This window comes from Trichosurus vulpecula, chromosome 2 (genome assembly GCF_011100635.1).
Source record: "Trichosurus vulpecula isolate mTriVul1 chromosome 2, mTriVul1.pri, whole genome shotgun sequence".
Lineage (NCBI taxonomy): Eukaryota > Metazoa > Chordata > Mammalia > Diprotodontia > Phalangeridae > Trichosurus > Trichosurus vulpecula.
This window is the reverse complement of record NC_050574.1, coordinates 397932276-397958361: the sequence shown is the minus strand read 5'-3', so window position 1 is coordinate 397958361 and position 26086 is coordinate 397932276. Positions and strand designations below refer to the sequence as shown.

The window sequence follows — 26086 nt, the reverse complement described above, 5'->3', positions numbered from 1 at the left end:
GAAGTATGTATCTTATTCAAAAGGAAAAATAAATAAAAGTAAGCAATTCTCTAAAACTAAAAATTTCAGAGAAGGTGTTAATCTGTGTTAGTAAATGGCCTTTCCTCATCTGGGAGTTCCTTTGGCCAATGAAATCAGTTAATTAGTCAACAAGCCTTTGTTAAACACCATCTCTTTGCCAGGTTCTGTGCTAATGGCTGGGCAGATCAAGAAAAGTAAAAGACAGTCTCTGCTCTCGAGGAACTCACATTCTAATGGGAGAGACTACGTGAAAACAACTGTGTACAAAAAAGATATATTCAGGATAAACTGGAGAAAATCAATAGATGGAAGGCACTAGCATTAAGGGGAATTGAGAACTTTCATGTAGAAGGTGAGATTTTTTTTTTTATCTTGGACTTGAAGGAACCAAAGGAAATCAGGGTCATAGGTACAATTCCTGTCCCCATAGACATACAAGGAAATCCCCAAACCAAAAAGGGGAAGCAAGGCAGAAAGACCATTTAGGTCAAGATCAACAGAACAACTAGAATTATTGTGGTCAGATTGTGCTACAGACCATCTGGACCAAAGGAATGAATGACAAGTTCAGGAAACCTTACAAACCCACAATTAAGATGTGGCATAAGTAGCAAAAGGAGTTTTCAGCAATCAAGGTGTCTTCAAGCACACATTTTCTCTGCTAAAACAAAGCATTTGACAAATTCCCAACTTGCCTTAATGACAATTTCTTTCTTTAAAAGGCAAGACAAACAATTCTAGATCTAATTCTGATCAATAAGGAAAAATTGATTATGGAAGTAGCAACAAAAAATTTCACTGAGAAAGAAGTAGGCTAGCTAGTCAAGATAATGGTGTACTTGGAAAATTCTCAACCACCACTTTTTTGCTACTTCTTCCTCTGAGTTCTAGATGATTTCTCTCATGGTGGCATCTATGAATCATTCTTTGAAGTAATAAACCTTCATTTTCTTTAGTGCATCCCATAGAGAATGAAGTTGGCCATTTGGAGCTCCAAAGCTATATGGGTCTTTCTTCTGCCATATTTTGACACCTTCCAACTTCCTGACCTCGGGGTTAGGATTTCCCACTTTGACTTTTCAAAATCTTTTTCTTCAATGTATCCCCTTTGGACCACTTCTGTTCTTTCCAGAAATCTTTCCTTATTTATGTTAATCTGGAGAATAGAGAGGCATTCCTTCAGGTCCCTCTACTAGGGTCTCCAACCTATGTTTTATACACAAGGAGCTGTTACTATACGGACTCTCTCTGCAGGTCCCTCTAAGTCTCTGAAGAAGACTTATCAATTCCTGTGATCTGGAAGGGCTGGACCCAGGTTTCCATTCTCTCCTTATTTTGTGCATAGCATTAAGAAACTTCCTTGGTTAATGAGTCCTCTGGTTATTCACGTCTAAGAAAGGCCTATCACCTTGAGATGATAACCCTCTGCTTTTAAGCTACTTTTGTCTCTGAACGGATGGTTGAGTTTCTGAGAGTCACTGAGAAACTGCGGGTGAAGGAGATTCAGATCTTGTGGCTATAGATAAGACACCTAAACTCTCAGTGCCTCTAAGGTAACTCTCATACTTTTTAAAGGGAAGTTGCCTATTTGTATCTATGGCAGGAGTTTCCATATGCTAATATTCCCTACATTGATGAATTTGCAGTTTCAGAGTAATAATAATAGCCTGGGAGCCCTAGTGCTAATGCAGTAAACTGCTGTGGCTTAGGTTAGGTTGATGAGTTAAAACCACAGTGCCAGTGAGGCTAGGGTTGCAGATCTAATTCCTAGAAAGCCTAAATGGTTAGTTTTGGTCTATGGCATGACTTCATATCCTAGTTGGCCACCTTCCAAATATGTGTCATTGGTCCTGAGTAGTCAGGGCATAAATATATTTGTAGCAGTCCCTCTGGGCTCACTTCCCCAACTCTCACTCATACTGGTGGTTTGGTGTCTATAATGCATGGTGCACATGCCAAACCAATTTACTATTACATATACTGACTAAGGCAATTGAAAGACTAAAATAGATTTACACTCACCAGTTCATTTCACCACTATTTATTAATCAACTGAATGTAATTATCTACTCAACCATATAAACATTAACCCCTCTAGGGACAAATCATCAATCTGATTGCTAAAGATTCCAGTAAGCACTTTTACCAGTACTCAGGCCAAGGTTTCCCTCTGCCCAGCTCTGTGTCTCCTTTCAAGGTAGTGTTCTTAGTGAACATAGGATGCTTGAGTCTCTGGGGAATTTAGGAATCAGTTCTATTGGCCATCCTGAAGCAGATTGATGGCTATTGTCTCCAGTGGGTTTTTATAGTTCTGTCTAAAGGCAGCTAATATTTAATTTCTGATTGGTGATCACTTAATTAATCTTAGAAGGAATAGAAACTACCAACCAAAGCTTTAGTTTCTTAATGTCATTAGCATGTGTTTATTGATTGTTTACTAGACTTGGGGGATACACATATAAACATACCATTGAAGCATGAAAGAATTTATGTACAAGTGCTCATCTTATTACAGAAAAACAACTTACATAGCAACTGTTTAATCACAAAATGGAGGCCTAAAATGAAATGGAGCTGCTCATGCTAAGTTAATATATTATTCCCACTACGAGGTCCCAAGAAGTTCAGTTTATTCTGGTTCTTGAGGTTCCAGGGATAATCTTGAGAAATTGGGTTTCTAATATCATTATTCATGAACCTTCACCTATATATTCCCCTTTGATTATCAGTCACCTAGACTTTAATGAACTTTTAAAAATATATATTTACTGAGAAGGTTAAGAGTGGTTAGTACAAAACATTTAGTATCCTCCTCCCCCCCAAAAAATCTGGGGCACATTCTCCCTTGAAAAGAATGGGCTTAAATGTAAAGTATAATGGTAGTAAAGAATATTTGTGGAGAACATGGTGACAAAAGAGGTCACCCCCAACCCCTGATTACTGGAAAATTTTTTCCCCTTGTCATAAAGTCATCATGAAATTCGCCTTAGGTGTAGCCTCTACTAGCCTCTAAGGATCCCTGCCTTTGAAGAGCTCCCAGTCAGCACTTTTCTCTGTCACCAAGTATCTCACTCCTTGAAAATCACTATCCTTGGGTGACTTTCCATATCTGTCTTCAGGCCTTTTCTCTCTCTTTGGCTACTACAATTCTGGTGGTCACTGCTACCACTTCTGGTAGCTAAGATGACCTCTGGATCTCCCAAAGTCAAATGGCTGCCTCAGGGGGGATGGGGAGAGTAAAATAAGAGATAAATGAGAGATAAAGAAACTCTTCCCTCTCAGGAATTTGGCTTGAATTCTTCCACCACTAAATTGGGCTGCCACAAGGCTTTGTGATTTTGAACAAAGAACATGCACAAAGGAATACAAAGCAACTTGAAAAAGGAAAGAGTGCCAACAAATAGGAGGATTAGGAAAGGCCTCAGATGGGACTGGTGGCACAGATTTTACTAGGCAGAGTGGAGGGAGCACATTCTAGACATGGGGAAACGTCCTTAGCAAACACCCAGAGGAAGGAAGTAGAATGTTGTTTGTATCTGGACCAGCAAGTAGGTCAGTTGGATTGAAATGGAGAACACACAGAGGAAGTAATATGAAAACTAATGTGAAGTAAGGAGAGGTAAGTGAGTGTCTTAGGCTCACAGGATCACAGATTTAGAGCTGGAGGGGATTTTAGAGGTCATTCAGTTCACCCCACCCCTCCCCAGTCCATTTTTCAGATGAGGAAACTGAGGCTCAGAGAAGTTAAGTGATTCACCCATAGTCACACAGCTAACAAACGTCAGAGGCAGGATTTGAATTTTGTCTTTCTTTTGTCTTTCCAAATCCAGCACTTTCACCACGGTGACACACTGCTTCTTAGGGTAGAGCTTTAAATGAAATTTTGTATTTTATCCTCCAGGTGGTAGGGATGCTCTGAAGATTTTCAAATAGGAGAGTGGCATGGTCAGACTTGTATGTTAGGCATATCAATTCAGGAACAGTGAGGAGCATAAATTGAAGAAGAGAGACGAATTTGAAGGCTATTTTACTAGGCCAGGTGAAACGGGATGAGGAACTAAACTGAGATAGAGGTTATATGAATAGAGAGAAGGAGATAGATGAGAGAGATGTAGTGGGGGGCAGGAAAGACTTGGGGACTAATTGGATTTGGGGGAAGGAGAGAGGGAAAAGTAAAGCGTGACTGTGAGGTTGCTATTCGGGGTGACTAGAAGGATTCTTCTATAAAAGTAGAGATGTTTGGATGAAAGATTTGGGGGGAAATATGAATTCCATTTAAGAAACATTGAGTTTCTAATCAGGACATCCAAGTAGAGATGTCTAGTAGGAAGAAAATAATATGGAATTTTAATTCAAGAGTTAGATATACAGATTTGAGATATAGATATTTAAGAATGATATTTGAACCTATGAGAGCTGGTAAGATGATCAAGGGAGAGGATCTAGAAATAGAGAAAGGAAGAGGACCCACAATAGGGCCTTGAGAAAACTGTATTTGGTATTTGGGAGAAGGATGATGACTCAGTAAGGGAAACTGAGAAGAGACCAGATAGGTGGGATAAGGATCAGGAGAAAGAAGTATCATAGAAACAAATGGAGGGGGGTGATGAGGATATAAATGGGGCCTTAAGGGTTAAGTGTTGCTTTTCCAGTACTTTGTGAAGCCCCTAGTTTATTCTCTAACCTGAAGGTGTCCTAAAGTCTCTTCCCCTTATCTTGAAATATCATAAAACTTCCCCCTTATCCTGGACGATAAAATTCCTTGCATCCCCCCATCCTGGTTCATAAAATTTCCCTTATCTTGTATCTCCTATCTTGTCATCCATTTTCCTCATTCTGTTCCTAATCTTTTAACTCCCATAAAACCTCTAAAACTGCATCATCATTCTGAAACCTCTATATAAGCGTAACTCCCTCAAATACTGGGATCTCACTTAGCTTTTTTTGCTAAGGAGGCCCAGGATGCTTTTTCACATAAACTAAAAGGCTTGCATTGGCTAAAAGAGAAGGTCTAAGCGAATTCTTTCACACCTGAATCAGCTCTCCCAAATTTAAACCTCAACAAGGACCATCCTGGAGGAAATGGTAATTTATAAGTCAAAAGCTGCACAAAGGTCAACTAGAATAATCGGACACAGAAAAAGCCATTGGATTTGCCTGCTAAGAGATCACTGGAAACTTTGGAAAGAAAAATTTCAGTGCAGTGATGGAGTTGGAAGCCAGATAATACAGGGATGACAAATGAATAAAAGGTGAGGAAATGAGCCCATCTTTTTTAGGAGTTTGGTTGTGAAAGGAATAAGAGGTGTAGGAAGATGGTCTGGCAGGTTCAAGTGATGGACTTTTTTTTTTTTTTAAGGCCTGGAGAGACCTACGCATTTTTGTAGGTGGCAGGGAAGGAGCCAGTGGATAATGAGAGATCGATGATGACAGAAAAATGATTGAAGTGGCAAAATCCTGTAGGATATGGGACAGGAGAGAAAACAAGGGCATGAGCAGAGAAAGGTAGCCTTGGCAAGAAGGAAAACCACTTCTTCAGAAGGATTGGAGTAAATGAAGTGAAAATGGGTTAGAAGTGGTGGTGAAGAGGGATTATTCCTTGTTATTTATTTGACAATAAATATTCTTGCACTATTTTTTTTTCTGCTGGGATATTCTTTTATATTGCCCAAGGATTAATTTCTCATTGCTGATGGCTGGTTTCCATTTTGAAAAGAGACAGAGAGGAGGAAGTAACAAGGAAAAGAAGGGAAAGTTGTTCAGACTGGAGGAAGTTTTGGTACAACAGAATTACTCTGATAAAGAAAGTTGTATTGAAGGATAAAGATTCTTTAGCACACATAATATAAAGAAGACAAATCATGGAGTATGATTTCAGAAGTGCCAAAAAAAAAATTACCTTTTGAATTTGAAGCTGATATAGAAATTCAGCGTCCCATGTTTCTCGTCTTTCGGGTACCTGCCACTGCATGGTACAATTAGTATTTGTGCACTCTACGGTGATATTTGGTGGTTTGAATATTTCTGGAATAGAAACATAAACATTGTGATGGATAATAGAGAAGTCAATGCTTTCCTTACAGTTACTCTGGAAATATGCTTGCCACAGTGTGGCGCCAATGCGATACCCACAGTGAATGCTATGAATATGCCAGCGTGATTCTGAATCACAAAATATAACAGACTCTCTCCATGGAAGATAGACGCCAAATATTGATTCAAACACCGGAAAGCCTAATCCATCATAATAACCAAGAAGTCTATACACAGTAACAATGCGGGGAGCACCGCCATCCCCAAGCCTTCCCTCTGTTAGGGCTTTCCTACAAACAAAAACCTCTCTCTCCCCCATCTCTGCCTGCTCTGTTCAACTTCCTCTCGGCTCTGTTCCGCCCTTCCTGCTCCACCCATTCAGCAAGCTCCTCCCACCACAGGCATGTGACTCAAACTCATGTGACTTAGGCTTCCATGTGACTCTGGTAGGTCACATGGTCCTCTTAATGGATGGAAAGCTCTTCTCATTCCAAAAATAAATCAATAATACACGAGGTCCTTAGGGAAAGGAACTAGATCTGTGATTTCATTGGTACAGTGAATTTGCAGGTGAGGAAACTCCTTCTACCAATGTAAACCAGTACATTCTTTGTAACTTGTATAGTTGTAGAAGAAAAGTAATTTAATTGTTCAGATGTTGAGTTAAAGTATTATATATATATGTGTGTATATATGTGTGTATATATGTATATATATATATACTTGCTATAACGATATATAGTATAAACTATAACATAAAAACTATACTATATAAATGCTACATATATAGTATATATACCATATTTCCCCATGTATAAGATGCACCCCTTTCTGAAAAATTTGGGGTCTAAAAACTGGGTGCATTGTATACAGTAGTTATAGATTTTTTTACTTGCATTTCCCACTTTTTCACACTTGTCTTTGTGCTCATTGTTTCACATTTGTTACCAGTATATTAGGTTACGTTTTGCCACGTTCTGCCCAGAAATGATTTTCATACAGTGCTGAATTCAAGTTAAAAGTGATCCAGTTTGCAAAAGTGAATGGAAATTGTGCTGCTGAACATAAGTTTGTCTTCCTCCAGCTGAGAAAATAATCCAAGACTGGCTATGGGAAGAAAAAACCCCATGGCAGAAGAAGGCCATGAGAGGCAAGTCAGCAAAATGGCCTGATTTAGAGAGGGAATTGAAGATATGGATTGAAGAGCAAAGGGCAATTGGAGTTCTTGTGTCCACAAAGATGGCTCAGCATGAGGCAAGAAGAATTGCTGATGAAAAAGAAGTTACTGATTTCAAAGGAGGACACAATTGGTGCTTCAGGTTCATGAAATGGAATGGACTAAGCATGTATACACGCACCAGACTTGCCCAAAAGATGCCTGAAAGTTATGAGCAGATGAATAAAATTTGAGTTCAATAACTTTATGTAATACATTTTTTTTTCAAATTTCGGGCCCCAAAATTAAGGTGCGTCTCATGCATGGGGACATACGGTAATATGTCATATACTATATATAGTATATATTATATGCTATACTGTATATTATGACATAAATACTACAGTATATATTACATAGTATAATCTATATATAAAATTGCATATACATATTGTGTACATGTGTATATATCCATACAAACACATATATGTGTGTATGTGTTCAGCAAATACGCAGAATATATTCAGCAAAATATACAGATGCTACAACAAAATGACCAAGAGAGGATGATTCAGGTTTAGCAGTGGGTGGGATCCAAGCACACACAACTGAACTATTTTTTAGATTCAATGGAAAAAGGTACAATTCAAAACAAAGGGCACTCTAGGTTTCAGCCATTTGTCCTGATCCTAGGACGTGCTCTTGTACATGTAAGACCCAGCCTGGGTTTGGCTGGCTCTTCCAGGATGGTAGGCTAGTCTTATTAAGTGCCTATCCTAAAGGTGCCCATCAGTTGGGTAAATGCATAAATTGTGGCACATGAATATAACGAACTATTACTGTACTGCAAAAAATAAGTAATAATATTAATATGAAGAGTGTAGAGAAACATGGAATGTAGAGAAACATGGAAAGAAATATGTGTGTGTGTGTGTGTGTGTGTGTGTGTGTGTGTGTGTGTCCGGAGACAGTGACAGAGCCAGAGAGGGGAAGAGAGAGACAGAGAGAAATTATCTAATTATTCCTTTTAAGAGGGCATAATCATAATGGAAAATGCCTCCTGCAGAAGGTGACTTTAGAACTGAGTTGAAGCAGGGGCAGCAGGTGGATAAAGCACCAGCCCTGGAGTCAAGAGCACCTGAATTAAAATCTGGCCTTAGACACTGACTAGGTGTGTGACCCTGGGCAAGTCATTTAGCCCCAATTGCCTCAAAAAAAAAAAAAAGAATTGAAAGAAGCCAAATATTCCAAGAATTCAGAATGAGCAGGGAAAGTATTTTAGTGATCGTATTTGCTGATGTTTGACAATTTCAGAAAACATACACATATAATAGGGTAGAGATGGGAAGGGATGTCCTGCTTGAAAATTAACAAGCTACTCTGGCGTGCTTTCCTAATGTACCAATCATAAGTATGCTGGGTAAAAAAAAAAAAAAAAGCATTCCTGTGTGGATAGAATTTCTATGGTATTAAGTAATTATAACATATTACCAGTTATTCTGGCTGCTTCTATTGATGTTATTTTCCTTATCCTTCTCTCACTTGTGATTAAGATGCCTTATCTGACTAGCCTACATCATGCATGAGGACAACAAAATGATGATTACGATCCCTTTGCACTGACAAATCCAGACCCGCATTATTATTCTGAGTCTCTGGAAGCTCTCAGCCTCAAACGTAACTGATATCTGCCTCACTCTTCTTTGGACAAATCATTCTTTGCCATTCTCTCCTCTCACCTATCCAATTGTTATAAAACCCAGCTTCTTGGAAGAAAACCCATTTCTTTTGGATACAAAATATCAAAAGGTTTCCCCCTTCTTTTTAGATTCATAGTCTCTACTTACAACTATCTATATTTTCCACAGACTATTTCTTTTTTCCCCCTTAATGGTATTTTATTTTTTTCCAATTACATGTAAAGGTAGTTTTCAACATTCGTTTTTGTAAAATTTTGCAAAATTTTCTCCCTCCCCTCTTCCCTGCCCTCCACCCCCCCTAAGACAGAAAGCAATCTGATAGAGGTTATACGTGTACAGTCATGCACATATTTCCATATTAGTCACATTGTGAAAGAAGAATCAGAGCAAAAAGGGAAAACCACAAGAAAGAAAAAAAATAGTGAAAATGGTATGCTTCACTCTGCATTTAGACTCCATGGTTTTTTCTCTGGATGTGGATAGCATTTTCCGTCATGAGTCTTTTGGCACTGTCTTGGATTATTGTATTGCCACAGACTACTTATTATTCCTAGATAAACCTGGATTGTCTGGGTACCAGAATCGTAGAATCACAAAAGGGACTTTAGAGGCCAATCACTCTAATCCTTGGGTGAACAAGATTCCCTTTTACAAAATCCTGGAGCTAACCACAAAAGACTTCCAGTATGGGGAAAACCACCCCACTAGCTATTGAGAAGGCCCATTCCACTTTTAGCTAAACCTAATTATTAAAAAGTTTTGCCTTAAATCAATCCTCAATTTGCCTCTTTTAAACTTTCGTCTACTGCTCCTAGTTCTCTCTTAGGCCAGGCAAAACACATTCAATCCTTCACTAATGTTTCAGCATTAAGAGAAGAGAATTTAAAAAAATATATTTCTTTATTTAGTATTTTATTTTTCCCCAGTTTCATGTAAAAACAATTTTTAGTATTTGTTTTTAAAACTCTGAGTTCCAAATTCTTGCCTTCCTCCTTCCCCTCCCCCCCATTGAGAAGGCAAGCAATTCGATATAGATTATGCATGTGTAGTCATACAAAACATATCCACAATAGTTGTGTTGTGAAAGAAAACATAGACAAAAACAAAAGTTAAGAAAAATAAAGAAAGTTTAAAAAAAAAGTATGCCTCAATCTGTATTCAGGAACCATCAGTTCTTTCTCTGGGGATGGATAGCATTTTTCATCTTAAGTCCTTCAGAGTTGCCTTCGATCATTGTATTTCAAGAATAGCTAAGTCATTCACACTCATCATCTTACAATATTGCTGTTACTTTGTACACAGTACACTTTACTTCGCATCAGTTCATGCAAGTCTTTCCAGGTTTTTCTGAGAGCATCCTGCTCATCATTTCATCGTAATCACATACCACACTTTGTTCAGCCATTCCCCAATTGATGGGTATCCCCTCAATTTCTAATTCTTTGCTCCCAGAAAAGAGCTGCTATAAGTATTTTTGTAGATATAGTTCCTTTTCCTTTTCGTTTTTTGTCTCTTTTGGGATACAGACCTAGTAGTGGTATTCCTAGGTCAAAGGGTATGCATGATTTTATAGCCCTTTGGGCATAGAAGAGCACTTCTATCCAGGCTACCTCATTCCCCCAAATTTCAACTGGGCATGGCTATTCACCAGAAATTATATATGAGTATTGTACTAACTGGACTGAAGAAACAGGACCTGTGATGGGGGAGTTCAGTGGCAAGGAGAACTGGTTTATTGAACAGGCAGAAGAAGGAGGCTATTTCAAATGATCTGTTCAATGATTTCCGGGCTAGTCTTTGCATCAAGGAGTGTTGCTTAAGTGCAGGAGGCTTGACAGAACTTGTTAGATATTTAAGATAATTGAGCATATATATATATACACATACCTAGGCCACCCAACTCCAGAGAAAGAGTTTGAAAAAAAGAATGGAGAGACAGCCTTTATATTCATTCATTGTATAGCATCATAGAACTGAGACAGAGATTATTCTGATCCAACTACCTCATCTGACATATGAGGAAACTGAGGCCCAGAAAATTTACTTTGACCAACATTATGTACAGGCTGCTAGTCCTGGAGTGTTCACCCTCTTCACTTCTGCCTCTTAGAATTTCTAGCTCCTTTCAAAGCTCCACTCAGGAGCACCTTTTATGTGGGGCCTTCCCTGATCTCCCTAGTGGTGAGTGTTGTCCCCCATCCTGAAATTACTTTCTATCTATTTTGCTTTTTATTTTGCTTTTAGTTATCTATGTTTGTGTTGTATAACCCATAATAGAACCTAAGTTCCTTAGGGCAGGAGCTATTTTGTTTTTGTCTTTATAATTCCAATAAATAGTGTTGTGCCTAGCATGTAGCAGGTGCTTCATAAATGCTTGTTGATTCTATCACCTCATACTAGAGATCCGACCGTAGACAAAAGATTTAATTTTTCAATGCCCTAAGGAACTTTCTAAGACTGGAGGTTACATATGAATTGCTAATTTGCATCAGTGAAGGAGTTTCCACACTGGGAGTGCAGGTCCAAGAAAAATTTTCAGCCTTAGAAAAGTACCATACACATAGTAGTTGTTTAATAAATACTTGTTGAATCGAACAGGCAGAGTGATTCAACATTTCACAAAGCCAATTAGCATGAGATGTACTCATGATTAAGGAACAACCATTACTCCATCTATACAGATTGATATCTCTTAACTCCAAACCCCAGTGATCTGAGGGGAGATTTATTTTATGTCTTTTTGGGTCTCCCCATTTTGTTCCCAGTGAGATGATCTTATCTCCTACTTTACTGGGAAGACTGAGGCTATCTGATATCAGCTCTTAATTCCTCTCTTCCACACCTCTCTGTACCATTTAATTTACTTTTGAGTTCTACCCCCAAAGTCCTATGTGAGGAAATGCCAATTCATTTAAGAAATTGGAGAAGATAACTAGAACTATTGAGATACAAACAGAAAAAAAAAACTCCAATAAAGGGAATGATAAAATTTTAAAGACATATGGGAATTGATTTTTTCAAGAAATCTGAAAATGGGGGAAATTCTAAAATAAGAGAAAATACTATAGATTGAACATTTTTTTATCCCAAAAAAAGCAACCAAGAAGACATCAATAACTTCAACCCATGTACCTACTTTCTCATCTATATAAAATCTTTACAAAAATGGTCTATAGCCACACTGAACATATCTTTGATAAAAACATGAGAAGGGAACCAGTGGTCTTTCATGGATGATTTTCCAAGAGCAAGACATATATTCAGCCATACAGTTGATTGAGAGCTTGAGAGAATATGGAATCCTACTTTGTATAATGTTTGATTTCAACAAAGTATCTGATTTGGTAGAATAAGATATATCTCAAACAGAATCATAGAAACTCACAGTTCTAAGGAACCTCAGAGACCATGAATAAGTAGTCCTCCAAATTTTGCTTGAATGCATCTGGGGTCAGGGGGAGCCTACAACTTGCAAGGGAGCCTGTTCTACAGGGTGTCCCTAAAGTCTGGACACATGGGAAAATTGATGGCAATGTTATTGCATTGAGTTCACGTGAATATTGCAAAGCACATCAGCCTTTGCATCACAAATGATGGAAATCATATTGAAGATGTTATTTGTTAATATTCCAATTCAATAAAATGTTGTTGAAAATTGTATTCATTTCATTTCTTGAAAATATGCATTTTTGTCTACGTGCCCAGACTTTAGGACCCTGTACTTTGTGATAGCTGTAATTATACATATTTTTTCCTCTAAATTCATCTCTTCGAAATCTTCATCCATTGCTCCTAATTCTGACCAACCAATTCTTGGTCCAATCAAGCAGAATAATTTGCTCTAATATGATAGCATTTTGAATACTCAAAGACAGCTATCATGTCTTAGGTAGCCAGTTCTTCTTGTCTCCAGGCTAAACATCCCCAGTTCCTTTAACTAATTTTCGTATGGTTTAATTTTCTTTTCTTTTTTTTTTGAAGGGGGAAGGCAGGGCAATTGGGGTTAAATGACTTGCCCAAGGTCACACAGCTAGTAAGTGTGTCAAGTGTCTGAAGCTGGATTTGAACTCAGGTACTCCTGACTCAAGGGCTGGTGCTCTACTCACTGTGCCACCTAGCTGCTCCGGTTTCATTTTCAAGACCCTGCACCATCCTAGTCACTCTTCTCTAGATGCTATCTAGCTATTGAATATCTTTCCTAAAATATGGTGCCCCAAACTAAGCAATAAATGTAGATTGGTCTGACCAGGGTGGAATTCAGCTGAATTATCATCTCCCTAGTCCTAGACATTATGCATCTCAATGCATCTTAAGATTCCTTTAACCAATATTAGGAGGGAAGTAGAAAACTGGGAAAGAATTTTTACAACCAGTGTCTCTGATAAAGGCCTCATTTCTAAAATATATGAAGAACTGAATCAAATTTATAAGAAGAGAAGTCATTCCCCAATTGATAAATGGTCAAAGGATATGAACAGGAAGTTTTCAGATGAAGAAATTAAAGCTATCTATAGTTATATGTAAAAAAATGCTCTAAATCACTATTGATTAGGGAAACGCAAATTAAAACAACTCTGAGGTACCATATCACACCTGTCAGATTGGCTAATGTGACAAAACAGAAAAATGATAAGTGTTGGAGAAGATGTGAGAAAATTGGAACACTAATGCATTGTTGGTGGAATTGTGAACTGATCCAACCATTCTGGAAAGCAATTGGGAACTATGCCCAGTGGGCTATAAAACTGTGCATATCCTTTGATCCAACAATATCACTACTAGGTCTGAAGGTCTGTATCCCAAAGAGATCAGAAAAATGGGAAAAGGTCTGACATGTATAAAAATATATGGAGCAGCTCTTTTTGTGGTGACCAAGAATTAGAAATTGAGGGGAAGCCTATCAATTGGGGAATGGCTGAACAAGTTGTAGTATATGAACGTAATGGAATACTATTGCTCCGTAGGAAATGATGAGCAGACAGATTTCAGAAAAACCTGGAAAGACTTGCATGAACTGGTGCTGAGTAAAATGAGCAGAACCAGGAGAAGAACATTTTACAACAGTAATGTGCAATGACCAACACTGATAGACTTAGCTCTTCTCAGCAATGCAATGATGTAAGTCAATTCCAAAAGACTCATGATAGAAAATGCTATCCACATCCAGAGAAAGAATTATGGAATCTGAAGGTAGATTGAAGCATACTATTTTCTCTCTCTTTTTTATTTTTTCTTTCTCATGGTTTTCCCCTTTTTTTCTGATTCTTCTTTCACAACATGACTAATGTGGAAATATGTTTAATATGACTGTACATGTATAGCCTATATTAGATTGCATTCAGTCTTGGGGAAGGGAGAGGGGAGGGGGGAAATTTAGAACTCAAAATCTTATAAAAGTGAATGTTGAAAACTAAAAATTAATTAATTTGAAAAAAAGATCTAGGTCCCTTTCAGCCAAAGGGAAAAAAAATTATTCCTCCCAACTTTGGGTCACCCACAAATTGTATGAACATAACATCTATGCAAAGTTTTACTTATAAATGTTTAACAACCAGCCCTGGGTGAGGGGATGTACACTTTTAAGTTTAAATAGAATTATTAAAAATTCCTCTCTTACTTTCTTAAGCCTAGACAACAACAAAATAAGAAATCAAGTCTTGATTTCACCAGGAAATGATTGAATGATTCTTTCAGCATTTGCTGATTTTTGAAGTGTGAATATGCACACTAAACGCTTAACAGTCTCTCTCATGAGCCAGTTACCAGCTGACTCCAGCATACCATTTTACCTATGCTTTTATATAAGTCATTGATAAATATATTAAATAGAACAAGGCCAAGAACAGATTCCTAGAGTGCTCCACTGGAAATCTCCTCCTTATCTGACATTAAACAATGAACTTGACCATTCTTTGGTTCTGGCTATTTAATCAGCTCTGAATATAACAATTTGTACCATAATCTATCTCATATATTGTGTGTGATCTAGACTTTGACAAATCCTTTACTTAAATCTAGCTAGACCATAGCAGGATTTATGCACTTGAAAAGTAGAATGTTTTCTGTTTTTCTTCTGACTACTACCTCCCATAGTCTCCTCTCTCTCTTATCCACCCCCACCCCACCCCTTTCCTTCTTAACTCTCTGTTAGATAAGATGAATTTCTGTACTCAATTACGTCTGTATGTATTCTTCCCTCCTTTAACCAGTTCAGATGAGAGTAAGGTTCAATTGTCTCCTGATCCCTCCAACTGTCCCTTCCCCTGTACAAACTCTTCTTTGGGCACTCTATTTATGTGAGATGGTTTTCCCTATTTTCCTCTCCCTTTCCTCCTCTCCCAGTGTATTCCTCTTCTTCACTGTAAGGTTAAGCAGGGTGGGACTTTGTTTTTACTCTCTTCTCTTTTAGAATGCGAAAGTAATCCAGTGCCTTTGATTAAGCTTTACCCAGGTATAAAGCCCCAGGCCCACACCCTTCTGCTGATTGTATGAAGCCTTCAGGCCCTAAAAGGGTATATAAACTCAGAGGTTAGTATTTTGTCTAGGGCTCTCACTCACTGGAAGAGTGTTGGTGTGGGGACTCTGGGTAGCCATTGTTAAGAGCCCTCTGGCTTTGAAGAAACCCAGATGTTTTGTTTGGGGCTCACTCGTGTTAGGAGTGTTGAGACTCTGAGCAAGCCATTGTAACTGCCCCCAGGCTTTGCTAACCCAGATGTCGGTTTGTATTTGCTCTGAAGTTCAGCTTTTTGTCTTTTCCTCCTGAACTAAGTGAGGTATATACATATGTTTTGTTTGGGGGCTCTCACTCACTGAAAGAGTGTTGTGTGACTTGAAGAGACTCTGGGCAGCTGTTGTTAAGAGCCCCCCAGCTTGTAAACCCAGATGTGGATGCTTCCCTGGTAACTATGAATTGTGATTTGAATCAGACAAGGTCTGTCTCTTGATGTTTGTAATTTCTATTTGTATTTGCTCTGAAGTTCAGGGTTCTGGCTTTTCCTCCTGAACTAAGTGAGTTATATATGTATGGTTGATTAAAGTGAGATTGTTAACCCCTTAAAGTTACTTTCCTTAGTAAAGCAGATCAAAGAACCTGTGCTGGCAGCTCTTGTTGCTAGTCTTGTTGGGTCTTACACCCCTAAAGCAACTGCTGGCCACGTTGTTGCTACATTTACCCTTCCATTCTTCTTTTGGGAGCATTCAAACATAACCAAATCACATCGGAGCTTTGGTGATGATATATTTCTGAGGGGTCACATGTACCGTCTCCACGTGTAAGAATGCAAATGATTTAATCTGCTTTAGTCCCTTATGATTTCTCATTCATGTTTACCTTTTCATTTTTTTTTGCATGGGGGAAGGCAGGGCAATTGGGGTTAAGTGACTTGCCCAAGGTCACACAGCTAGTAAATGTGTCAAGCATCTGAGGCAGGATTTGAACTCAGGTCCTCCTGACTCCAGGGCTGGTGCTCTACTCACTGAACCACCTAGCTGCCCCAATGTTTACCTTTTTATGCTACTTTTGAATTCTATGGTTGTATGTCAAATTTTCTACTTAGCTCTGGTCTTTTCTTCAGAAATGCATGAAAGTCCTTTATTTCACTAAAGGAAAGACCCTAGCATTAAGGGAAATTAGGAAAGAGTTCTTCTAGAAGGTGGGATTTTAGCTGTGACTTGAAGAAAGCTGGGGAACTCTAGAAGTGCAGTAGAGTGAGGATTGGTAGGATTCAAGGCATGGGGACAGTCAGGGAAAATGCATATGAGTAGGAGGTAGAGTGTCTTCCACAACGAATAGGAAGAAGGCCAGTGTCACTGGATCCCAGAGTCCATGGGTGTGGGGAGGGAGATGTAAGAAAACTAGAATTGGAAGGGGTCTGGTTATGGAAGATTTTGAGTGTTTCCCAGTCTTTCTAAATGAAGTGGCCTTCCCTCTGATTGATTATATTTCCAGTTTATCCTGTATGTATCTTGTTTGTACATAGGTGATTTCGTGTAGTCTCCCCTGTTAGACTGTGAACAAATAAGAACAGGGACAGTTTTAAGCCTGCCTGGCATGTAGTAGGTGCTTAATAAATGTTTGTTGTTGTTTCTAGGACCCTATTCTAGTGATGTGACCGTTGCTGTCCAGTTGTGTCCACGGAGTTTTCTTGGCAAAGATGCTGGAGCGGTTTGCAATTTCCTTCTCCACTGTGTCCCTATTTCTACAAATGAAGAACTGAGGCAAATAGGGGTTAAGTGACCTGACTCTAGGCCTGGTGCTCTATTCCCTGCACCACCTAGCTGCCCTTCAATGTGACCATAGACAAGTTATTTAACCTTTCAGGGCCCAGGGAGCTTTCCAATCTTCTTAAAGAGATTCAAAGACTAGAAGTTAGAAATGAATTGCTAATATGCATTAGTGAAAGAAATGTCTGGCAACTAGAAGGTAGTTTAAAAAAATGCTTGTTAGATGGCATCTGGAAAGCAGGGACTTGCCTAGGGCTCTCCCCTAGGACTCTCCAAAGACCCATAAAAATGACTCTGAACAAATTCTAGAACTGCAGAAGCCACAAAATAGCAGAGGGAGGCAGGGCTCCAGCCCAGGACAGCCTGGATGGTCGCTGGGTAAGGTCTATCGCACGGAGCTGGGAGTGGAGGGGAGCAGAGCCCAGCGTGGGCTACACTCAGACCAACCAGACTGGGAGCCAGGCACAACAGGCCCTAGCGCCCTGAGTCAGTGAGCTGTAGCAGTTACCAGACTTCTCAACCCACGAACACCAAAGACAACAGAGAAGTTTAGTGGGAAAAACCCTGAACTTCAGAGCAAATACAAATAGAAATTATAAACATCAAGAGACAGACCTTGTCTGATTCAAATCACAATTCATAGTTACCAGGGAAGCATCCACATCTGGGCTTACAAGCTGGGGGGCTCTTAACAACAGCTGCCCAGAGTCTCTTCCAGTCATGCTCTTCCAGTGAGTGAAAGCCCCCAAACAAAACATACATATATACCTCACTTAGTTCAGGAGGAAAAGCCAACAACCTGAACTTCAGAGCAACAAAACAACGGGGACAGAGTGAAAGGAGTTCGTGGTTTGGCCACCACCCCGAGGGGCAGCAGAGGAGGTGCAGCTACAGAACTACAGCTGCAGTCGCTTCTGGCCCCAGGCCCACCTAGTGGGAGGAATTAAGTGGTGGATCAGAACAGGGCTGCAGAGCCTGCTTAAGATCTGAGTCCGGTCTGGATTGGTGGTTCTTGGGGGAGGAGGAGTGCTGGTGTGGCAGAGCTGGCTGTGTAGAAATAACTCTGAAAACAACAGTGCATCCCCTCAAGCTTCCGACAAAGCACTCTCTACTCTACAAGGAATCATACCCCCACGAAAAACTCAAGGGTCAAGTAGTTGGTTAGGAACATGGCCAGGCAGTGAAAATGGACTCAGATTCAGACTCAGACTTTGGAATCTTTCTTTGGTGACAAAGAAGACCAAAACATATGGCCAGAAGAAGTCAACAAAGTCAAAGAGTCTACGTCAAAAGCCTCCAAGGAAAACATGAACTGGTTTCAGGCCATGGAAGAGCTCAGAAAGGATTTGGAAAAGCAAGTAAGAGAAGTAGAAGAAAAGTTGGAAAGAGAAATGAGAGTGATGCGAGAAAATCATGAAAAACAAGTCAATGACTTGCTAAAGGAGACCCCAAAAAATACTGAAGAAAATAACACCTTAAAAAATAGACTAACTCAAATAGCAAAAAAGCTCCAAAAAAACCAATGAGGAGAATACCTTGAAAGGCAGAATTAGCCAAATGGAAAAGGAGGTACAAAAGACCACTGAAGAAAATGTTACCTTAAAAACTAGATTGGAGCAAGTGGAAGCTAGTGACTTGATGAGAAATTAAGATATTATAAAACAGAACCAAAGGAATGAAAAAATGGAAGACAGTGTCAAATATCTCATTGGAAAAACCACTGACCTGGAAAATAGATCCAGGTGAGATCATTTAAAAATTATTGGACTACCTGAAAGCCCATGATCAAAAAAAGAGCCTAGATATCATCTTTCAATAAATTATCAAGGAAAATTGCCCTGATATTCTAGAGCCAGAGGGTAAAATAGAAATTGAAAGAATCCATCCATCACCTCCTGAAAAAAGATCCCAAAAAGAAAACTCCTAGGAATATTGTCGCCAAATTCCAGAGCTCCCAGATCAAGGAGAAAATACTGCAAGTAGCCAGAAAGAAACAATTTGAGTATTGCAGAAACACAATCAGGATAACAGAAGATCTAGCAGCTTCTACATTAAGGGATCGAAGGGCTTGGAATACGATATTCCGGAGATCAATAGAGCTAGGATTAAAACCAAGAATCACTTACCCAGCAAAACTGAGTGTCATGGTCCAAGGCAAAATATGGATTTTCAATAAAATAGAGGACTTTCAAGCTTTCTCAGTGAAAATACCAGAGCTGAATAGAAAATTTGACTTTCAAACACAAGAATCAAGAGAAGCATGAAAAGGTAAACAAGAAAGAGAAATTCTAAGGGACTTACTAAAGTTGAACTGTTTTGTTTACATTCCTACATGGAAAGATGATGTGTATAATTCATGAGACCTCAGTATATTAGGGTAGCTGAAGGGAATGTACACATACATATGTGTGTGTATATATGTATATGTATATATATATATATATATATGAAAACATACATATGTATAGACAGAGGGCACAGGATGAGTTAAATATGAAGGGATGATACCTAAAAAAATAAACTCAAATTAAGGGATCAGAGAGAAATTTATTGAGAGAGGGAGAAAGGGAGAGATAGAATGGGGTAAATTATCTCACATAAAAGTGGCAAGAAAAAGCAGTTCTGTAGGAAGGGAAGAGGGGGCAGGTGAGGGGGAATGAGTGAATCAGATTTGACCTGAGGAGGGAATACCATATATACTCAATTGGGTATCTTAAACCACAGGAAAGAAGGAGGAAGGAGATAAAAAAGGGGGGATGATAGAAGGGAGGGCAGATGGGGGAGGAGGTAATCAAAAGCAAACACTTTTGAAAAGGGACAGGATCAAGGGAGAATATTGGATTAAAGGGGATAGGATAGGAAGGAGCAAAATATAGTTAGTGTATCACAACATGACTATTGTAGAAGGGTTTTCCATAATGATACACATGTGGCCTATGTTGAATTGCTTGCCTTTTTAGGGAGGGTGGGTGGGGAGGGAAGAGGGGAGAGAATTTGGAAGTCAGTTTTAAAAGCAGATATTAAAAAAAAAGTTTTTGCAAGCAACTAGGAAATAAGATACACAGGTAATGGGGCATAGAAATCTATCTTGCCCTACAAGAAAGGAAGGGAAAAGGGGATGGTAGGGAGTGGGGTGACAGAAGGGAGGGCTGACTGTGGAACAGGGCAATCAGAATATATGCCATCTTGGAGTGGGAGGGGGAGGGTAGAAATGGGGAGAAAAATTGTAATTCAAACTCTTGTGAAAATCAATGCTGAAAACGGAAAATAATAAATAAATAAATAAAAAGAATGTGAAAAAAAAAATGCTTGTTGACTGATTGATTTTTCTCACGTGTTTTCAGGTTTCTCCTTCATGCAAAGGCACTGTTTTATTCCACACTAAAAAGTGTCCCGTTGCTAAACATATACCCCAAGACAGAAAAAAGGAAGTCCCATATACACCAAAATATTTATAGCAGTACCTTTTGTAGTAGCAAAGTGCTAGAAATGAAGTAGATACCCAATGATTGAGGAATGGTTAAACTGGTACATGAATGGAATGGAATATTACTGAACCACAAGACCATGAAGAGTACAGAGACACATGGAAAGATTTACATGAACTGAAGTGACATAAAGTGAAGTAAGCAGAACCAAGAGTATGCCAACTGACTACAACAATATAAGTGGAAACAATAACAGCAACATCATGCAATTATAATGACCATATTCATCTCTGAAAAAAATATGAAAATGAATTTCCCTCCTGAATTTGCAGAGATAGGAAACTATGGGTGTGGCCTCAGACACTTCATAGCTGTGTGACCTTGGGCAAGTTATGTAATCCTCCTTGCCTCAGTTTCCTCATTTGTCCAATGAGCTGGAGAAGGAAATGCTCCAGTATCTTTGCCAAGAAAACCCCAAATGGGGTGACAAAGAGTTGGATATGACTGAAACTACTGAACAACATTAGTTGTGTTGGTTAGTTTTTGCTGAACTACTTTTTCTCCCGTCTTTTAAAATCTTTGTTACAGGAGATGGCTCTTTGGGAAGGGGGAGGGGAAAAGATATTTGAAAGTCAAGATGATATAGAAACAAAAACTATCGATACAGACTTCGTTAAAAAAAGAAGCGTATCAATGAGGAAGACACATTTTATCTCAGTTGTACTAAGAACAGGCTGGCAGAAAGGACACTTGAGATACATCTTATGAGATGCTATAGAGCCAAACCATTCATCCAATCACTACAAATAAAAACATGACCCATTTCTCACTAGCATGAATGTGTAAGAGACATGAATTATTCTTACCAATTTTACTTAGATCAATGTACTCATCATTACACTGGACTTCCGTTCCATTGCTGGTTCCAGTTACTAGGAAGTGATAGGGTCTAATTTCACGAAATCCTGAGAGGTCATTAAAGTGACATCCGACACGTCTTCCTTCAGAATCTGTCTTGTATTTTGGACATTCTATATCTGCAAAAGCACTGAAATAGCCAAAGCATTGCTGTGAAAGATCCAAAAATCTTTTTGTATGGCAAAATTGTAAAGGGTTTTCCCCTTTAAGACCAAAACCTACTCTGACTTTTGTGAGTAAAAAAACTGATACTGGATATCGCTTGGAGTTTCTCTCACTGTCCACTCACAATCCATGAGATTTGCGTCATGAACCTGGCAGGATACATTTTCTTTAGTGATCCCTTCTTTTCCTGGGAAAACAGAAATGAAAGAAAATATATTTGCATATTTGTGTGCAGACAAAATTTGGTTTTGAGGGTGATGACAAATCAAAAAATATGTTAAACATGATGCTACATCACCTCTTCTGGGAATCTGGAATGTTTCTGTAAATCTTTCCCCAGCAAATCCCTCAATTTTAAAGTTTACTCCTTGGCACCAAGGAGCATATACTCTTATTGGGCATGCACTGTTGTTTTTTGCCTAAAAACAAAAATCACACAATCATTAGTTAATTGATCATGAAACAGGACAAATAAAATGAGGAAATTAGACTAAATACCCTCTAAGGTCTTGTCTATTTGTGATATGCTATAACTCTATAACTGTTGAAAACTCAGTCACCTTGCTTCCCAGAATTCTTCTCCATGTTTTACTGGAAAGATTATTGGACTTGAGGGTCAAGATCTAGTCTAGATTTCTGGCATAGTCACTTACTTGGTATATGATGCTGGAAAAGGGAAGGGTAAGGGAACAAGCATTTATATAATTCTTACTATGTGCCAGGCAGTCTACCAATTCCTTTCACAAATATTACCTCATTGGATCCTTACAACAACACTGCAAAGTAAGTGCTATTATTATCCCCATTTGACAGTCAAGGAAACTGAGGCAAACAGAAGTTAGTGACTTGTCTAGGGTTACACAGCTGATAAGTGTCCAGGCCAGATTTGAACTCAGGTCTTCCTGTGCTTTATTACTTAATATCTCTTACATTTTAATTTTCTCATTGAAAAATGGAAATAATACTTTACACTGTGTACTACACAGGACTTTTGTCAAGATCAAATGATTTGATTATGTATGAAGTACTTTTTCAATCATAGCATATCATGAGAACATTAATTATAGCTACTTATGACTTGGAAAAGTAAGTTTCACTATCAAAGTCCCTGGCATTGTCAAATGGTTTAACATCAGATATTGATATGTTTTTATCAATGGAAAGAGTGTTTAAAAAGATGAATTACTTATGTATCCTAAACATCCTTGGGCCTTCCCATCTGGCTTACAGCCTAAATCTACATGTGATATCTCCCCCAATTAGAATGTGAACTTCCTGAGAGCATAGACTATCATGCTTTTCCATGTGTACCCCTGGAACTTAGAACCATGCTTTGCACATAGTAAGCACTTAATGTTTTTTAATGCCTTCATTCATAATTATGATATTTGTATAGGTGTGTGTAATTTTTTTGGGGGGGGGAGGGAGGAACTTGTGATTTCATTGGTGTGGGGAGTTCCCAGTGAGTGTAGATGAGCACCTAATCTGCAATTTATAGTCTTAATGAGTTGCCTTGAGGCTGGTTGGTTGGCTGTTGTCCTTTGCTCTGGAAAGGACCAAAATGACATCACTATGCTTGAGTAGAGATTCTATGTGTCCCTGTGGCTGATCAGACCAATACGAGCTCAGAATGCTCTACCACAGGTCAGGCATGAATATTCTGCGTGAACATTTGGGATGGATACTCCAAACTTGTGCATCCTAAACTTCCTTTGAGCTGTTTTAATTCTACTTTGCTCATAGAGCAAACAGTTTCTGTTCAAATACAGAAGGGACAACCCATGATCTCTTAGTACCTTTTTCCTTGCTGGTGGTGAGTGAGGTGAGAAGTGATGTGAGTTGCTGCAGGGTAGGCTGGTAAAAGAAGCTGTGTATTCATCTGCCTATGAACACGTAGACCATATGTCTACGAACTCCTTATCTTTTATGTTTATTCTTCCTAACTTTAGGTGAACGATTAACCTGAAATGGAATTGTCTAGGCAGTGACTACAATTTAAGGAGATGCCCTCAATGTCATCAGAAGCCCCACATCCAATTACTGGAGGATGGTGTTGGCTTCAGGGACTGTGACCCTTGTCTCTCTGAGCTGAATGGCAGCTGTGCTTCCTTTGAGGATCTGAAGGTAGCTGGGAACCAGCTGAACTCACAACTGGAACTCAGAGAGGGGGATCCCAAATTGGGATAAAGTGTCATAAGGAATTCAGCCCCTACATGAGGGCCACAATTAGTTGGGGATGATTTTCTCTTCCCAAATCATGGGGACCTTTCTCATTGAAGTTTTGCCTGTTTTTAAAAGTTTTGTTGATGCCCCTTCTTTTTCTTTACCTGACAGTCATTTCAAATCCCCTATTCAGACTGAAAAAAAGGGAAAAAATTAAACAAAAACATCTGACAATGATATAGCAACTGACAAAATACGAAAAATCCCTCTGATGTAGTTTATCACCTCTCTGCATTGAGCAGGGAAATATGTTTCATTATCTATTCTCTGGAAACCTGTCTCCCTGGCTTCTCATTCCAATAGGCGATGGTTGTTGTCCTTCGTTCTTGAAGAGGACCAAAATGACATCATGCTTGAGTCAAGATTCCTTGTGTTCCTGTGGCCGATCAGGCCGGTATGAGCTCAGAATGCTCTATGACAGGTCGGGGAACAAATAGTCCGTGTGAACATTTAGGGTGGGTACTCTAAACTCGCGCCTCCTGCGTTTCCTTTGAGCTGTTTCGATTCTGCTTTGCTCATAGAGCACAGCACCTTCTCTGATGTGGGCATACCAGGTTGAAAGTATGATGAGATGATGATGTAAAACCACCAATGAAGGGAGACAGAGGTAGGGGATACTTCAATTCGGGCAAGATGGGGGAGGGATCTAGTTCCCTAGCTCTTCTCTAGGGCCATTCCTTCTGGGCTACTTCTGCTTATCATCTCAGGGGTCTGTGCATTCCATGGAAGCTTTGCTCTTCCAAGATGCTCAAACTTTCCTGATAAGTGGAACCTGAGGGCTGAATTTAGGGCCAGGACGCACCTGGAAGGATCCAGGGATGCCCTATCCATTCAACTACTGGTTCTTTTTTTTTAAATAAAATATATTAATTGATCATTTATTAGGATGAAATAATGTATTAAAATGAAAGTACTACTTAATGTGTTTATTCAGTGAACTACCAATAAAGTATCAAAAGATTACTTTATTATCATTGAAAAATAATTTTGAAATTCATTTGGAATGACATGTCAAGAATCTCAAAGGAAATGATGAAACAAAAATTGCGAATGTAGGGTACCTGGCAATATTAGATATTCAGCAATATTACAAAAGTGTGACAATCTAAATTATTTGATACTTGTTAAGAAGTAGGCAGGTCTTATAGTGGTCAACTATTGGTTCTAAGTCTTGAGACCAGGGGGCAATCTCTTTGAAGAAGACTGTATTTCAACAAACTTGTCGAAAGACCATTAGATGAGGAATCAGAAGACCTGGATTCTATTCCTTCCCCTGACTCTAGTTCTATTCTCTTTTTCTTCCTCTGTAAAGTGCGGAGGCTGAACGAAATGGCATTTAAAATTCCCTTTCGCACCCCCATCCCCCATATGAATCCATGAGATTTGGCCTCCTCATGGTTCTATTTCTCCTCAGCTCCAATTGAAATGTGTTAAGTGATCCATCCTCTCTGATCATTTCCCTTCTCTCAATTTCCTCAATTGCCTTCCCTGTAAAATGAGGCAGGTGCATTAGATTATCCTTGAGAAACCTTTTTAATTAACTTTAGCTTTTTTCTTCTTTTTGAAGGCAACTAAATGATGCAGTGGATAGAGTGTTGGGCTTGGAGTCAGGAGGACATGAGAGTCAATTCAAATCTTGCCTTATCAGCTGTAAAACTCTAGCCAAGACATTTAACCTTTCTGTCCCTGCCAAATGGGACTGAGTTGTCCTGACAATCAAGTGACATATGCAAAATGTTCTGCAAAACTTAAAGTGCTATACAAATGCTAGCTACTATTTTTGTGAGGAGGTATCAGGGTTGACTTCAAGTCTTCTTTCAGGTTCTTCCCCCCAAAGTCTCTCTGGTGTTTTTTTTTTTTATAAAAGTTATTAGTCTACATGTACCTCACCAAGTATTTATGCTCTGAGATGCCAAGTGGAAGAAACAACTAACTTTAGCACACAAATGTCAAAAATAATTATTTAAACTAAGAAGCTACCAAATAGCCCACTTCCTTTGATAGGGATGAGTAGCATCTCAGCAGCCTTAGATTGTCCCCAAGTCTTTGGTTGGTATTCTGTCCCTCCCCCATCACTTTGGTGGCATTGGCCTCAAGGGACTGTTTGTAGTACTTATGCCAAGTAAAAAAATTCCTGTGTGAATTTGCTAGTATTGCCCATTAGTTCTTTGAAATAATCTTTTTTCCTGTTCACTGAGTGAACAGGAAAAAAGGAATAT

General features: G+C 39.0%; 1 protein-coding gene across 1 annotated transcript in view; it reads right to left on the bottom strand.

The window, feature by feature from the left end:
* The window catches only part of IL3RA (interleukin 3 receptor subunit alpha), a 67106-nt gene that overhangs the window by 24120 nt on the left and 16900 nt on the right, over positions 1-26086 (bottom strand). The window contains exons 4-7 of the mRNA XM_036746635.1: positions 21943-22063; positions 21702-21831; positions 21428-21609; positions 5921-6045 (exon numbers count right to left, since the gene is read on the bottom strand). Of these exons, the coding sequence (XP_036602530.1) occupies positions 5921-6045; positions 21428-21609; positions 21702-21831; positions 21943-22063 (558 nt within the window). The remainder of the gene's footprint in view (positions 1-5920; positions 6046-21427; positions 21610-21701; positions 21832-21942; positions 22064-26086) is intronic.